Source organism: Bos indicus x Bos taurus, chromosome 10 (genome assembly GCF_003369695.1).
Source record: "Bos indicus x Bos taurus breed Angus x Brahman F1 hybrid chromosome 10, Bos_hybrid_MaternalHap_v2.0, whole genome shotgun sequence".
Taxonomy (NCBI): Eukaryota; Metazoa; Chordata; class Mammalia; order Artiodactyla; family Bovidae; genus Bos; species Bos indicus x Bos taurus.
In genome coordinates this window covers 78,423,915-78,438,457 of record NC_040085.1, presented here as the reverse complement: position 1 = coordinate 78,438,457, position 14,543 = coordinate 78,423,915, and the positions used below count along the sequence as shown (strand labels likewise).

The window sequence follows — 14,543 nt, the reverse complement described above, 5'->3', positions numbered from 1 at the left end:
GGTGAACTCCGGGAGTTGGTGATGGACAGGGAGGCCTGGTGTGCTGTGATTCATGGGGTCACAAAGAGTCGGACACGACTCAGAGACTGAACTGAATTGAACTCTGCATATAAGTTAAATAAGCAGGGTGACAATATACAGCCCTGACATACTCCTTTCCCGTTTTGGATCCAGTCTATTATTCCATGTCCAGTTCTAAGTGTTGCTTCTGACCTGCATACACATTTCTCAGGAAGCAGATCAGGTGGTCTGGTATTCCCATCTCTTTAAGAATTTCCAAAAATTGTGATCCACACAGTCAAAGGCTTTGGTGTAGTCAATAAAGTAAAAGTAGATATTTTTCTGCTCATACCTTTTAGTAATTTGTTTCTGAGTTACGTCCCTTTTAACTTCATAAGGATTCTTTATATATTAAGATATATCTGTCACTAGGTATATAAGCCTTTGCCCAGTTTGTTTTTAGACTTTGTTCATGGCAGTTTTTGCCATACTGAAGTTTATTATTCTGTATTGCTGAATATGAACTTAGATTATTTAATAAGGAAAATTTAATCTTACTTTTTTCATCAAATATTATTTCATGTATACATTCCCATATACCAAGTCAAAGGCCTAAAAATTAACACTGTATTCCATTACGTTGATATATTTATAATCTTCACATTATTTACTTAAAATACATATTTATTTATAAGAAAAAGTATCATGGGAGGGAGGTTCAAGAGGGAGGGGATGTACATATACTTATGGCTGAATCATGTTGTTGTATGGCAGAAACCAATACAACATTGTAAAGCAATTATCCTCCAATTAAATTAAAGGGCTTCCTTGGTAGTGCAGTGGATAAGAATTCACTTGCCAGTGCAGGAGACTTGGGTTCGATCCCCAATCTGGGAAGATCCCACATAGACGCAGAGCAACTAAGCCCATGAGCCAGAACTACTGCAGTCTGCATGCTGTGGGGCCGCACACCACAATTACTGAGGCCACATGCTGCAACTACTGAAGTCCATGCACCTAGAGCCTGTGTTCTGCAACAAGAGAGGCCCCACAGTGAGGAATCCGAGCACTGCAACTAGAGAGTAGCCCCTTCTCAAGTACCAATAAGACTTTATAGATATTGTTTGAAAGTTGTCTGTTGAAAGTGAAAGTCACTCAGTCGTGTCTGACTCTTTGCGACCCTGTGGACTATACAGTCCATGGAATTCTCCAGGCCAGAATACTGGAGTGCATAGCCTTTCCCTTCTGCAGGGGATCTTCCCAACCCAGGGATCGAACCCAGGTCTCCCACATTGCAGGCGGATTCTTTACCAGCTGAATCACAAGGGAAGCCCAAGAATACTGGAGTGGGTGGCCTATCCCTTCTCCAGCGGCTCTTCCCAACCCAGGAATCAAACCGGGGTTCTCCTGCACTGCAGGCAGATTCTTTACTAGCTGAGCTGTCAGGGAAGCCCTAGATGTTGTTTGAATTTCCACAATTAGAAATGTGAGGCTCCTAAGCTTGCACTGCAGAAAAAATGAGAAGAGTAGCTGAACTGAAGAACTGGCAAGTGAAGTGGAAAACTTGAAAATATTTATTAATCATACGCAATGTTTCCAACAGCATGCAGAATTCTATCCAGCACCTGCCCAAGCTTTGAGATTGCCCAGAGTTAGAGCTTTAACCAGTACTCCATCATCAAGGAAGGCTGTCATTTTCCTGAACAGTTGACATAACTAGTGAGAGATAATATTACACATTTATGGTGCTGTTGTGTGTGGCTTGAACCTAGAGCTTTTTTTTTTTTTTTAAACAAACTATTAAGATCTGTGCCAAAGACCTCTGATTTTACTCTCATGCAAAAACAAGCATGTTTCTCTGGAGGTCACCCCAAGATCTTAAGTTCTTTTTTCTCTTTACTTCATTTTGATATGAATGGGAGGGAAAACAAATTCATTACCATAAACAGTACAATAACATCATCATCCAAAGGCTGACTGATTAAGCCTGTGAACCTGATTTAGCTTAAATTTAGATCACTCCTTTCACTTATTTTTTCCTCCTCAAGGTCCCAAGTACTTAATCACCTTTAAACATCTTCCATGTCTGCATTCTGTTTAATTTCGTAAGATTTCTCACACTTTAAAAAAGTGACCCACCATCATCTAGAAAATGAGAGGGTTAGTTCTACCAGCTTATGATTTGCTAATAACTTAATAAAGTTCTCTGAATTTAGTCTTTTGAATTCAGAAAAGATACTGCAAATGACCTTGTTTATAAAGACCAGACACATTTTAATGTTGTAAATTTAGCAGAGCTGAAGGTAACAATCTGCATGTATTCCTCAGCAATTGCTTTACACAGAGAATTATTATTGACCTTTCAATGAATTTCTACTTTAAGGATTCTTTTTTAGTTGGCAAATAACTGATTTTTTTATCCTTCTATTCTAAATCAAAAAGGCTGTTGACAATTAACTGCCTTAAGGACTAAAAAATTTGGGTCAGAATAAACTAATGAGAATTAAAATATTGAATATTCAATTTATAAATCTAACTGTTTTTCTCTAAGGTCACCTTCCCTTTAAATCGTTATTCAAATATAGTGACTCTCAAATTATGGTCGCTGGACCAGAAGCATTGGTGGGATCTGGGAAGTAGTCAGAAATGCAAATTCTCTGGCCCTATACCAGACCTACAAAATCAGGAATTCTGGGTTTCGGGCCAGAGAATTTGTTTTAACAATTCTTCCAGGGGACTCCAATTTGAAAATCACTGCTGTAATATATTTTAAAAGGCTTAATTAACTATAAATGAATTTTAGACTTACTTTAAAAAAAATCACTTCTTTGTATCTCAGAAAAGCAAAAAGGCCTCAGCTAATCCACGATAAGGGATGTAAGTCTACGTCAAATCAAAACATGAATTCTACCCATCAAAATTTTGCACCAGAAAATAAAACTTTACAAATTAACAGGCAGTTCAGTGGTTAAGAATCCACTTACCAACTTGGTCCAGGAAGATTCTACATGCCATGGGGCTGAGCCTGTGTGCCACAACTACTGAAACCCTCGCACCTAGCTCCAAAACAAGAGAAGCCACTGCAATGAGAAGCCTGAACATCACAACTAGAGAGTAGCCCCGTGCTCACCACAACTAGGGAAGTGCTCAGCTAACGAAGACCCAGTGCAGCCAAAATTAAACAGAAAACAAAGAACTTCAGTTATTTAACAGCTTACAAGCTTCGCCCTTCGTCAAAAACACTTGAATTATTTAGTCAGTCTACCTTCCAGTCTCCAGTCCCTCTAGACATGGCCAACCAACAGCAGAAACATGAGGTCCACTCTAGCTTCCAGTGGAGGTGGTGGCTAAACTAATGGAAAGCAGTTAACATTTTTGGTTGAAGCAGGACACGCATTCTTGAGACAGAAATAAATAAAATGGATTCTCCACTTGGTTCTCGTGACATGCCAAACTACCATTTGACAGCTGTTCTACATAAAAACTGGAGCTCTGCCCCACATGGTGACAGCAGTGTAGATAATGACATGGTGTCAAGAGCAGTGATGTGATGGCCAAGGAGTGGGTCCAGAGAACAGGGCACGCAGGGCACCCTCTCACACAAAAGATAAAGTCCTTATGCAACTAAGACTCACTTTGGATTTTTATTTGCAGAAACAAAATTTTAAAATTTCTCTTGCTAATGTGAGAAAAAACCCCAAAACCTCTTTGTTCCTTGGCAGGGAGATTTGTACTGAACTGGTTTAGAGACACTTGGTGATTAAATTCGAAAGTCAGCTCAGAAACATGAATAAGGTTCTGCCTTTAGAGATTTTATAACCTAGTAGGGCTAACAAGCATAAAAAAGTAAAGTATTCTAAAAACTGAAAAGGTGAAAACAATTTAACTCCTCTCATTTGTTACGAGCAGGAATTAAGATGTTTTATATGGGCTAGTTTTCTAGAATATGAAAGCTTGCTTAAAGTTTAAGTCCAAAAACTCAGTATTTTTACGAAACCTTTTTATAAAGCATGGTAAACATTTCAGTCTTTTAAATGGAAACTGACAAACACAATTGAAGCTTTTATCAGTGGCAAGGACAGAATATAAATTCCAATGACCAAGACCTCAGGCTATCATGCTTTTCTGGTTTCTTTGACATCAGTTGCTCTAATTTCCCCACTACTGTTCGTGGTTAAGTCAGTCATCATGGGCACCTTGAAGGCTTTTGCTCCTTTATACAGATATTCCCCACCTAGCATTTTCTCCTCTTGCGACCTTCCTTCACATCCAAAAATTTTCCTCTTTAAAAATACTTTTCTTTTTAAATTATGAGATTACTGTATTATTGAACATGTGGAAAAAACAAAGGGGAAAATCACCAAAATCACTCATCTTTTCCTTGTTGGGCTTTTATGGTATGGACATTAAAACAATAAATGGAACAGCTGAACACTAGCTGGACTACACAGAAATTTCTAATATAGTTTACTTCAGTCTGTCTTTATAAGATATACAAAAGTTTATTTTCATATTCAGGCCTGCTGAATATTTCTTTTAAACATTTTTTTTGGGGGCCATGCCATGCAGCTCACGGATCCTAGTTCTCCAACCATGGATCAAACCCACACCCATTGCATTGGAAGTGCCTAGTCCTAATCAGTAGACCACCAGGGAAGTCCCTTTAAAGACTATTTTTAATTGAAAAACATACAATGATTTTCATTTTTAAAAGGAAAGGATAATTCACCTACTTACCTAGTCTGTAAGCAAGTTATTCATTCTCTTTCAGCTTCAAAAATATTTGTAAATGAATTTTCTTTTCCTTCTGTAATATCTAGTGTAAAATTGTGTGTTTGTGTACTCTAGAGTCATATAGATAAGTACTTTAATAGAGCAGCTATTCAAAGGAGGGGAAGATAGAAGGAAAACTTGCTCACTTATGATAAACGTCCCTAAAATGCCAGGCCCTAAAGCTGCATGATGTTTGTGAGAGCACCAAGTATGAGTCCAGCACACTGAAGACATTCAGTAGGCTGGTTTCGGCTCCTGAGGGCAGACGAGTGACCTTTAACTGGTTAGTTTGGAATCTTTTGTTCAAAGGGATCCATGGAAGATCCATATAAACAGATAAAACAGGAGCACCTCTGGTTAAGGAAGAAGACCCAAGTCTGCAATTCCCACTTTTCTTCTCTCTTCTCTAACAGTTTGAAAATGAGTACAAAGTCTGCAGCATCCAAACTTACACAGCTGTACCCCAAGAACCTTCTAATCTAGCCCAGTCTAACTTTTTCAAAAGGCCATTCCTAGGGAACAGCAAAAAGGAGAAAGTCAAGCTGCTGACACACAGAAGTGGAGCAAGTGTGTTGTCAGAACACTCCTTATTAACCATCCACCCAGACACGAGGGGCAACAGTCCCTCTTCCACGCCATCAACCCCTCAGGTGTTCTCTTTCGGGCTTCCCTCGATATTCATTTTAAATTGATTTCACTTGTTTAAAATGCTCTAACAATACAGTGTGATCTGCTTCTGATATCCCCAGAGAGAGCCTCCCTGTCGATTTATACTGAGGACAACTCTTCATCCACTATTGTTACTTCTTCTATCAGTCATGACTTCCCAGTTGGCTCTACTCAAATCTTAAGCATCCATGGAGGTTTACTTTGGGAAGCCTTCCTCCCACATTTTGACCCTTAACTGAATTCTCAATCTCTGGCCACCCAGTGCTATAGTTCACCGCTCAGTCCATGAACTAACCCTCTGCAGATCTGGCTGATAGTCCTCCAGCCTCTGTGGCTGCTTTTAGTGACATGCACACACTAGCCCATGAGACAGTCCATGCTCTTTCAGACATACAGTGTTTATGAGGAAATTCCTCTTTCCTAATCCAGAACCTCTTTCCTTCCACCACTGGCTCTGCCCTCTGGTTCACACAGAGGAAAGTTGGGCCCTGCTCCCCACCCCCTGCAGCCTGTACGGCTTACAGTTGGCCTTGTGTTTTTCCCCATTCTGGCTCCACCTCTAAAAATAATACTGCTGCCCCAGCCGTCTCATAGGCCATCTGTGGACTCTGCCTTCAACATGTAATGATTAGCTAGCAGAGGAACAGGCAGCTCTGGTCTGCGTGTGGAGCCGCCGAATCTCTGTGTTCCATGCACAAATTACATCCCTCTCCTTCTTCTCTCCTTTGACCTCTCCCAGGACTGCTACACTCAGCCCTGTGTTCATCATTCTGTCAAGGAGCACTTACTGAGCACCGTCAAGAACCAGGCTGGCCAGGCACTGAAAAACTAAAAGCAAATAAAATGTACTCAGCCCACAGAAGAGTAAGAGCAAGCTAGGTAGAGTAATAAACAGCTGGGGAAGTTGGAGAAGGCATCAGAAAGGGAGGTGATGTCTGAGCCAGGGAGGAACTGTATCAACAACCAAGACTCACGCAGCCTTGCGTCCCCTGCACCAAATGGGACAGTGCTTTCCCGTACTTGAAGTTCCGCAAATATGTAAATCTGGTAAAGCTGACAAAGCCTGCTCGGTCCTGTGCTTCTCCTAGAGGTGAGGGAGGGTGGTCAATGAATCCACCGTCTGAAAGGGTAGTTGCAGAGGTTGACACTGTACCTGGCTACGTACAGTATTGCTCAGGTGGTTGTCCTCGGACATCTGTGCATTCTGGAAGTAGGACAAGGGTGCAGGTAACTCTGTCATTGGAGCAACTGTATAGATACACTTTTCCACAGAAAACAGAGCCTCTTGGGATTCTGAAAAAGGGAAAAGGAAAACAATCTTTTGTGCATTACAATTATTCTGTTATTCTGAAACACTTTCACAAATGACTTTTTGCAAAAACAAACCTTTCTTTCATGTGTTTTCCTCCAGGCCACGCTTTCTAAGGACCTCACAGGCTGCTGTCACTTGCTGGCTCCTGGATTAGGTCTGGAACAGATTTTACTGGGTTACCAAGAGTTGGTTAAGTTCTAGTAAATCCATTCACACCAATTAAACACTTACAAGACTAATTTGTAAACCGGAAATGCATTACTATGCCAAGACCTTCAGTTGACAAACTTTTGTCAGCTCAAGTTACTTCTTGGTAATGAGTAGATCTACTTGAGAGACCAATTATTTTCAATCACTATCATATCTAATGATTTCAGATGTAGAGCAAAGGGTGCTAAATGATCTTAAAGAATGTTCTTGTCAATGTTCCTTTTGCAATCCACCTTAATTTATATCACCATAAAATTATGTTTTGTGTTTTTAATTTCTTTTTATCATCTCATTTTTTCCTTTACCACAATGTTCCAAGGCAGAAGAACTAGATAATATATTTATTTTACAAAAACAGAACGGGACCCAAGTTCAGTGAGTTGCTTAAAAGCATTCAACTGGGCAGACCAAGACCAAAACCACAGACTCCTGACCCCCAGCTCCTCCTCTGCCTCCTCGCACAGCCTTGCTCACACACATTACTCCATCTCCCAGACCTCACCCTCCCATGTGCCTGTCTAGGTACCTGAATGTCCATCGGCCAATTCCTTAGGACTTCAACTTTGCTTTTTCATTGAAAGTCTTCAGAAATACAGAAGAAAAAAAAATGGTTTGCATACCTAAGCAATACTCTAATTCATTTAAAGTGTCTAAAACATTACCATGTACATACTTAAATGAAAGCACGTTGTCAATGTCGTTTCATTTCAGGATCTTCTATCCTCTAAATATTATTCTTTCTTATTCTAATGATTTTTTTCATAAAAAACCACATAAAACAACTTTTTCCTCTAGTAAAGGTATTGACTTTCAATTAACCCTTATCACCTATATTTAGATCATTTAAATCATGACAAATTCATAATCAAGGTATGCTTTCCTTTCTATCCCATGTATTTTTGGGGGGCCATGCCATGAGGCATTGGAGTCTTAATACTCCCACTAGGGATCAAAACCATGACCATGCCGCCTGCAGTGAAGGCACAACTACTTAACCACGGGACCACCAGGGAAGTCCCTATCCTACATGCTTTTAAATACTGTGCCCACTTTTCGCCTCCCCTCCAATTTACTATGTGCCCATAGTAAGCTGGAGTGAGATCAAAAGATTGCAAATTAATATTAACTTAAAAAGATGTAATTATATAGTGAGACAGTTCTGTTTAAAATATATAATATTAATTTGTTTTAAAAAGAAAATGAAAAAAAGAAAAAATAAATAAAAAGAAAATGAATAAATAAAATTATTTAAAAAATAAAATGAATTAAACTTAACAGCAGACTCAATGGCTACTTTTAGGGGAACTGATCACCAGAAGGGGGTACACAGGAAGCTTCTGGAGTTAATGGTAATGTTTTGTTTCTTGATCTGGGTGCTAGTTACACAGAGGTGTCAATCTGAAAATTCTCTGAGCTCTACACCTATGATCTGTGCACATTCCTATATACTTCTATTTAAAAAGTCAAATAGATTTTTGAAGGTGTATACCTATATTTAGGGTTTGACAACATGTATACTAGCTTACCCAAAAGGGAGGTGGATTCCAGCAGAATAGTTATATTCTCAAAGTATTGAAAGCAAATGTTCTGACCTATGCTTCTAGATTTTTAAAAGTTGACTAATTGAGAAGCAAAAGGCAAATAAGAAAGAAAAAGATACACCCAACTGAATGCAGAGTTCTGGAGAATAGCAAGAAGAGATAAGGCGGCCTTCTTAAACAAACAAGACAAATAAATAAGAGGAAAACAGTACAACAGCAAAGACTAGAGATCTCTTCAAGAAAACTGGAGATATCAAAGGAACATTTCATGCAGGGATAGGCATGATAAAGGACAGAAAAGACCTAACAGAAGCAGAAGAGATTAAGAAGAGATGGCAAGAATACACAGAAACATTATACAAGAAAGGTCTTAATGATCCAGAAAACCACGATGATGTGGTCACTCACCAAGAGCCAGACATCCTGGAGTGTGAAGCGAAGTGGGCCATAGGAAGCACTACTATGAACAAAGCTAGTGGAGGTGATGGAACTCCAGGTGAGCTATTTAAAATCCTAAAAGATGATGCTGTGAAAGTGCTGCAGTCAATATGCCAGCAAATTTGGAAAACCCAGCAGTAGCCACAGAACTGGAAAAGGTGTCTTCATTCATATTAGGTATTATAAGTAATCTAGAGATAATTTAAAGTATACAGGAGGATGTGTATAGATTATATGCAAATATTATGCCATTTTATATAAAGGACTTCAGCATCCAAGGATTCTGTTAGCCACGGGGTGGGGCTTGGTGGGAGTCCTGAAAGCACTTGTCCTCCATCCCCGCCCCCCACCAAAGGACAACTGTATTTAAGACACATCTGTATTTACATGTAAAACACTAAGGCTAAGGAAAGGTGAAAGAATCTGCTGGTGTACAATTACAGGGCAAGTAACAGCAATTCCAGAAACCAAATATTCTGACACCCAACCGGCCCAGGTCCTTTGCCAGTTCACCTGAAGAAAGCTCATGCCTCCACCGATGCATTAAAGATCACAGTGCTGCAGGGTGACCCTTCCCAGAAGAACTACCAGGTATATGGAGTTCAGTAGGAAGTGGAGGGGAGAAGGCAATGGCACCCCACTCCAGTACTCTTGCCTGGAAAATCCCATGGACAGAGGAGCCTGGTGGGCTGCAGTCCATGGGGTAGCTAAGAGTCGGACACAAATGAGCGACTTCTCTTTCCCTTTTCACTTTCATGCATTGGAGGAGGAAATGGCAACCCACTCCAGTGTTCTTGCCTGGAGAATCCCAGGGACGGCGGAGCCTGGTGGGCTGCCGTCTATGGGGTCACACAGAGTCGGACACGACTGAAGCGACTTAGCAGCAGCAGCAGCAGCAGCAGGAAATGGAGGTAGGCAACAGGGCTAGCAAGGTCTCCAGTCAGGCCTGGAGAACAATCAAACATTGTTGGTACGAAGGGGCAGGCAAAGCTAGATTTGATTCAGGGCCAGTAACAGCTGAAAACAATTGATGACTGCATGGAGAAGGCCAATGACCCACTGTCCCAGCAGCGTGGCAAAAAGACACTACTGGACCTTAGAACATTACGAACAGTGCCCTGAGAACAAGAAAAGACAGTTGTTGGGAAGTGAGGATCTTTCACATGACCTGAATTGCAGAGGGAGTGGGATGTAAGTAGATTTTGGTGTTTTCTCTCTGGCCATCTGCTAAAGATTTTCTGAGGCTGATAAAGCACAACACTTGAATTCACTGCTATTCATTTCCTTTTTCTCAAAACACTTGCTCAATCAGATAAAAGGAAAAAGAAATCCTTTTCTGATGGGCAGCTGTAATTTCTATTATACACAAAGACTAAAAGCCCCAGGAGAATACAGATAATCTTGAAGTTTTGATGTGCTGAACAGAAAAATCTATCTAACCAGAAAACCTTCTATCCATCAGCACTTTAAAAAGTATCACAGGACCAGTGCTTGAAATCCCAAAAAGAAGCTTATTAAAAATTCATTTAGGGACATACCAACAGAAAAGTATCTTTCTGTCTCTCACTACATCCCAAGGTAACAAACTAAAATTAATAATTTAAAATTAATCTAAAACATCAGGAATACAGCCTAGAAAGACTCTCAATTTTAAGAGATTAGGGAGCAAACAATCTCCACAGTCCCACAAGAGGCTTCGTGAAGGTGACAGGCCCTAAAAAGAGCAAACACAGTGACATATCCAATTTGGTGATTCTTCCCCCCTGCTTCCTTCCTTCCTACTCTACTGTGAACCATTTGTGGTAGATTAGATTATTTTTTAGCATATATTCACTCCCTCCCCCAACATGCCCAAGAAAGGATGCTGAGCTTGGTTCTGTGAGTTGCTTTGGCCTCAAGGTGAGTGCAGTCTACTACCCACTCCATGCCTTTGGGCTCAACACAACAACTTCTTTTGGTCATGGGATCTTGACAGATGCAGCACAAATAGTTAAAACTGTGCTTGTGCAGGGGGCCCTGCCTTCCTGTACTTCTGCTGTCCCCTCAAGAACTTATTTGGGTAGCCACTGCCCCAGAACAAGAAGGGCAAAGCAGAACTGCCCTAGCTGTCACCTTTAAGAAGAGTGAGAGCTAACGCTTTAAGGCACTGAGTTTGGGGGAGGTCTACTATGTAGAGTTATCATGGTTGTCTTTAAATAATAATGGTTATGTGGGCTCAGAAGGTGCAATAAAAAATGAACGACGACATAAACGTAAAATCTTTTATCTGAAACCCTTAGGACTAAACAGGTTTAGAATTTATATATTTTTTGGATTTTGTAAAGTTCAAAGTGAAAGTCGCTCAGAAGTGTCTGACTCTGCGACCCCATGGACTATACAGTCCATGGAATTCTCCAGGCCAAAATACTGGAGTGGGTAGCCTTTCCCTTCTCCAGGGGATCTTCCCAATCCAGGGATCGAACCCAGGTCTCCCGCACTGCAACAGGAGGCAAATGCCATGATTTATAATGCTCCCCCAGGGTATTAGATAGAGCCACAAAATCAAACACACTAATAAATATGTAGTGAAATATATAAGAAGTCCTAAATTACATAAAGAGGTTCAGGTTAGAGTTTGCCGTCAAATGATTTAGGAGCTTTTGGACTTGAGAACTGTGGATATGGGACCATGGTCCTGTATTATTACTTATATAGTTAAAGAGATTCTTTTCCTCTCAAATTTCATTTCAGTAACTCTACATGGAAGATGTAATTACAATGAGTCATTGTGGAAAATCTGTTGTGGAAATGGAAGAACATAACTAATCTTTAACAAAGAAAAGGACTATTCACAGTTAATTTGTAAATCATTGACTATTCTCAGCAATGCATTCTCTTGTTCGCTTAGATCACCTTAAGGAACTGTACAAGGCATAGCCAAACACGAATACCCTTTAATCAACAAACACTTGTTGGGATTCTTCTACACAACCACACACTGTAGGTACGAGGGGTGCTAGTGCATCCGATGATGCTTCTGGTCACTTAAGGTGCTTACTATCTAGAGGGGAAGACAGAGAAGAATGTTTTTACATTAATAACATGTTGAAATAAAATTATTTAGCTGTACTGAGTTATATAAAATACATTATTCAAATTAACTTCACCTATTTCTATCTTTAAAAAATTTGCTCATCAGAAAACTTAAAACTGACCTTTGTAGCTCTCAAGTGATGTTTCTATTGGACAGTGCTATTCTAAAGCTTCAGCTCTTTCTCCGACAAACAGGCTTAATATTGAAAATCCCTGACAACCTTTTCCTTCCTGAAGCTTCCCTCCCTTCCTCAGTTTAGTGACACTGCATCGGGGAGATTCTCCTCCCACCACTCATTCCCCTCAGCTGGCTCCTTATCCTCTTCCACCCTCTCATTATAAGTGTTCCTAGGCTCTGCCTGGGCCTCCTTGTCCCCCTCCTTTTCTCAGGCTTCTCCTCCACTGTTTCAAAATCAACTGGTAAGGCTACTTATGCTTACATCTCCAGGCCTGTCCACGGATATTTCAACTACTGGCACGTGAAAAGTGATACTTTCAAACCGATTTCTCCTCTTCCAGACGCTCTTTTGCTCCTAGCTTTCTTATTCCTGTGAGTGTTTCCCCCATTTTCTAAACAAAGCCTCCTAGTCAACTTCATCTTTTACTCCTTGCTTCCCAATTGGCCAGTCATATCCTTTTCATAGTTTTCCTCCTTTCTAAGTCTCTGTCACCACCAAAGGCCAAATTTTCATTATATCCCACCCGGTTCATGCAAAAGTCACCTCAAATCTCTCACTCATTCTAGACCTTACGTACCTAAGGCAAAGTTCTTGTCACAAAACTTATTAAGAGCAAAGCTCAAAACACCTTCCAAATCTGCCTGGAATTGATCACACAAAGGAGAGGCACTATTAATTTTTCAGAATACATCCAAAAGAAACAAGTCTCTCCCTGAAATCTGAGGTAAAGCAGTGGGAGAGCAGAAGCAGAGGGAACCTGGATCCCTTTGTGAGGGAGGGGAAGGGGACCACAAAAGCCTTGCTGACAGACAAACTTTCTCTTTCCTGCTGGAATGATTCTCAGAGACCAACTCCAATCCTCCAGTTCTCCCAAATGGAAATTCACGCAGCAGTCTAGGACCAGAGGCAGCCACTAACTTAAAATTCAGCACCACACCGTATCCACTCCGAGGAAAGTTATGCCCAGAGTTGTGATAACTATTTACCCAAGGAAGATGAGCCGACGAATGTAAAAACAGATGTTAGATAGCGCTTCTATCATCTACTTTTCTCTGGAGAGAGGAGGGAGGAAATCCATGCATTCAATAAATAAGCTTCTTTTTCATTGTTAAGGGCTTGTTAATAAATGGAGGTGGGAGGGGGTTTACGTTGGCAGAACTCTGTAAATGAGTAAAAGAATTGAAACTGGCTTTGGCAGGTGACTGAATCAGCCAAATGCAATCGGCTCCCAATCTCGTTCCTGTTTTTATCCTCCTTCATAAGAGTGATTTAAAGTGCACACTGGGTACCGGACGCTTCGAATCCAGAGTGCCGCTCTTCGTAATACACCCTCTGATATAATGCCCTCCTCAATTCAACTCCGAGGGTGAAAACTTTCCATGGTGCAAAATAACTCAAGTAACAAGATGCCTTTAACCAGATGTAATCTCCACCTGCCTCAAACTTGAGAGAATATTTATGACTTTTACAACGTGCTCTGCCATATAGTGATTTGCCTGCCATTCTTATCTCCCATAGTAAACCTTGAACGCTTTATCCTCTTGTCCAAAGCAGGCAAACAACCCTTGTAAAATCATTAAGTTGACTTTTCTACCAGAGAAGCAGACACTTATGTGAAAGGAATCTGCGGGATCAAAAAGCCAAGTATCTAAAATACGGGCAAAGCACTGGACATATAAGCCTCGCGACAGTCCAAATTAAAGCAAAAGCATCAGACCCCGGTGTTTTCCGCCTCGAACTGAGACAGAAGGAAATTAGCCGAGTGCCACTCGCTTCCCCTGGACAAGGACACACTCAGGGGACGAGGCGTGGAGTTTCACCAGTTGCTCAACAAGACCCAGCGCAAGGCGCTTCCTCTTTTCTCTCGCTCCAACTCCAGGCAAGACGGTCAATCCCTGGCCAAAGCACCTGCGCCCAGCTGTCTTCGGGAAACCAGCACTTCCAAACCAAGGCTGAGGGGGACTCTCTTCAACCGGACTGCGCGCCGCGCACGGCGCCCGAGAAACGGGCCGCCCCTCCTGGGTCCCCACATGAGGTTCCTCGGTCCCCGCCCGACCGCGCCCCGCGCCTCATCCTCGAGGACACCGGCTCCGTGGCCCGGATGGCGACAAAGGGCCCGGCCCTGCCCGCAGCCGCCCGTACTGGCACCGGATGTGAGGCGCGTTCCTGTCACCCCCAACTCCCCTTCGGGAACCTACCCTTTCCTCACCGCCACCACCACCGGCCTCTAGCAGCCGAGGTTCCTTCCCGAGCATCCGCTATTTTGTTTCCGATGTGAAATCGCGGCCTTTGGAGCTGATGACCCAGGTCCCACCCAAAAGGCTTCACCGGTGCCGTCACTTCCGGCCC

The 14,543-nt window shown here is 41.6% G+C and overlaps 1 protein-coding gene across 6 annotated transcripts in view; it reads right to left on the bottom strand.

Annotated features, from left to right (window-relative positions):
- PSEN1 (presenilin 1) overlaps positions 1–14,543 on the bottom strand; it is a 67,140-nt gene extending 52,597 nt beyond the window's left edge. The window contains exons 1-4 of one of the 6 annotated variants that reach the window (XM_027552345.1): positions 14,393–14,543; positions 7,491–7,546; positions 6,829–6,910; positions 6,596–6,735 (exon numbers count right to left, since the gene is read on the bottom strand). In XM_027552345.1, coding sequence (XP_027408146.1) covers positions 6,596–6,682 — 87 coding nt within the window. In that variant the 5' untranslated portion in view covers positions 6,683–6,735; positions 6,829–6,910; positions 7,491–7,546; positions 14,393–14,543. Of the gene's footprint in view, positions 1–6,595; positions 6,736–6,828; positions 6,911–7,490; positions 7,547–14,102; positions 14,128–14,392 lie in introns of those variants that run through there. The other 5 variants (XM_027552344.1, XM_027552347.1, XM_027552349.1 and 2 more) reach the window with 5 other exon arrangements.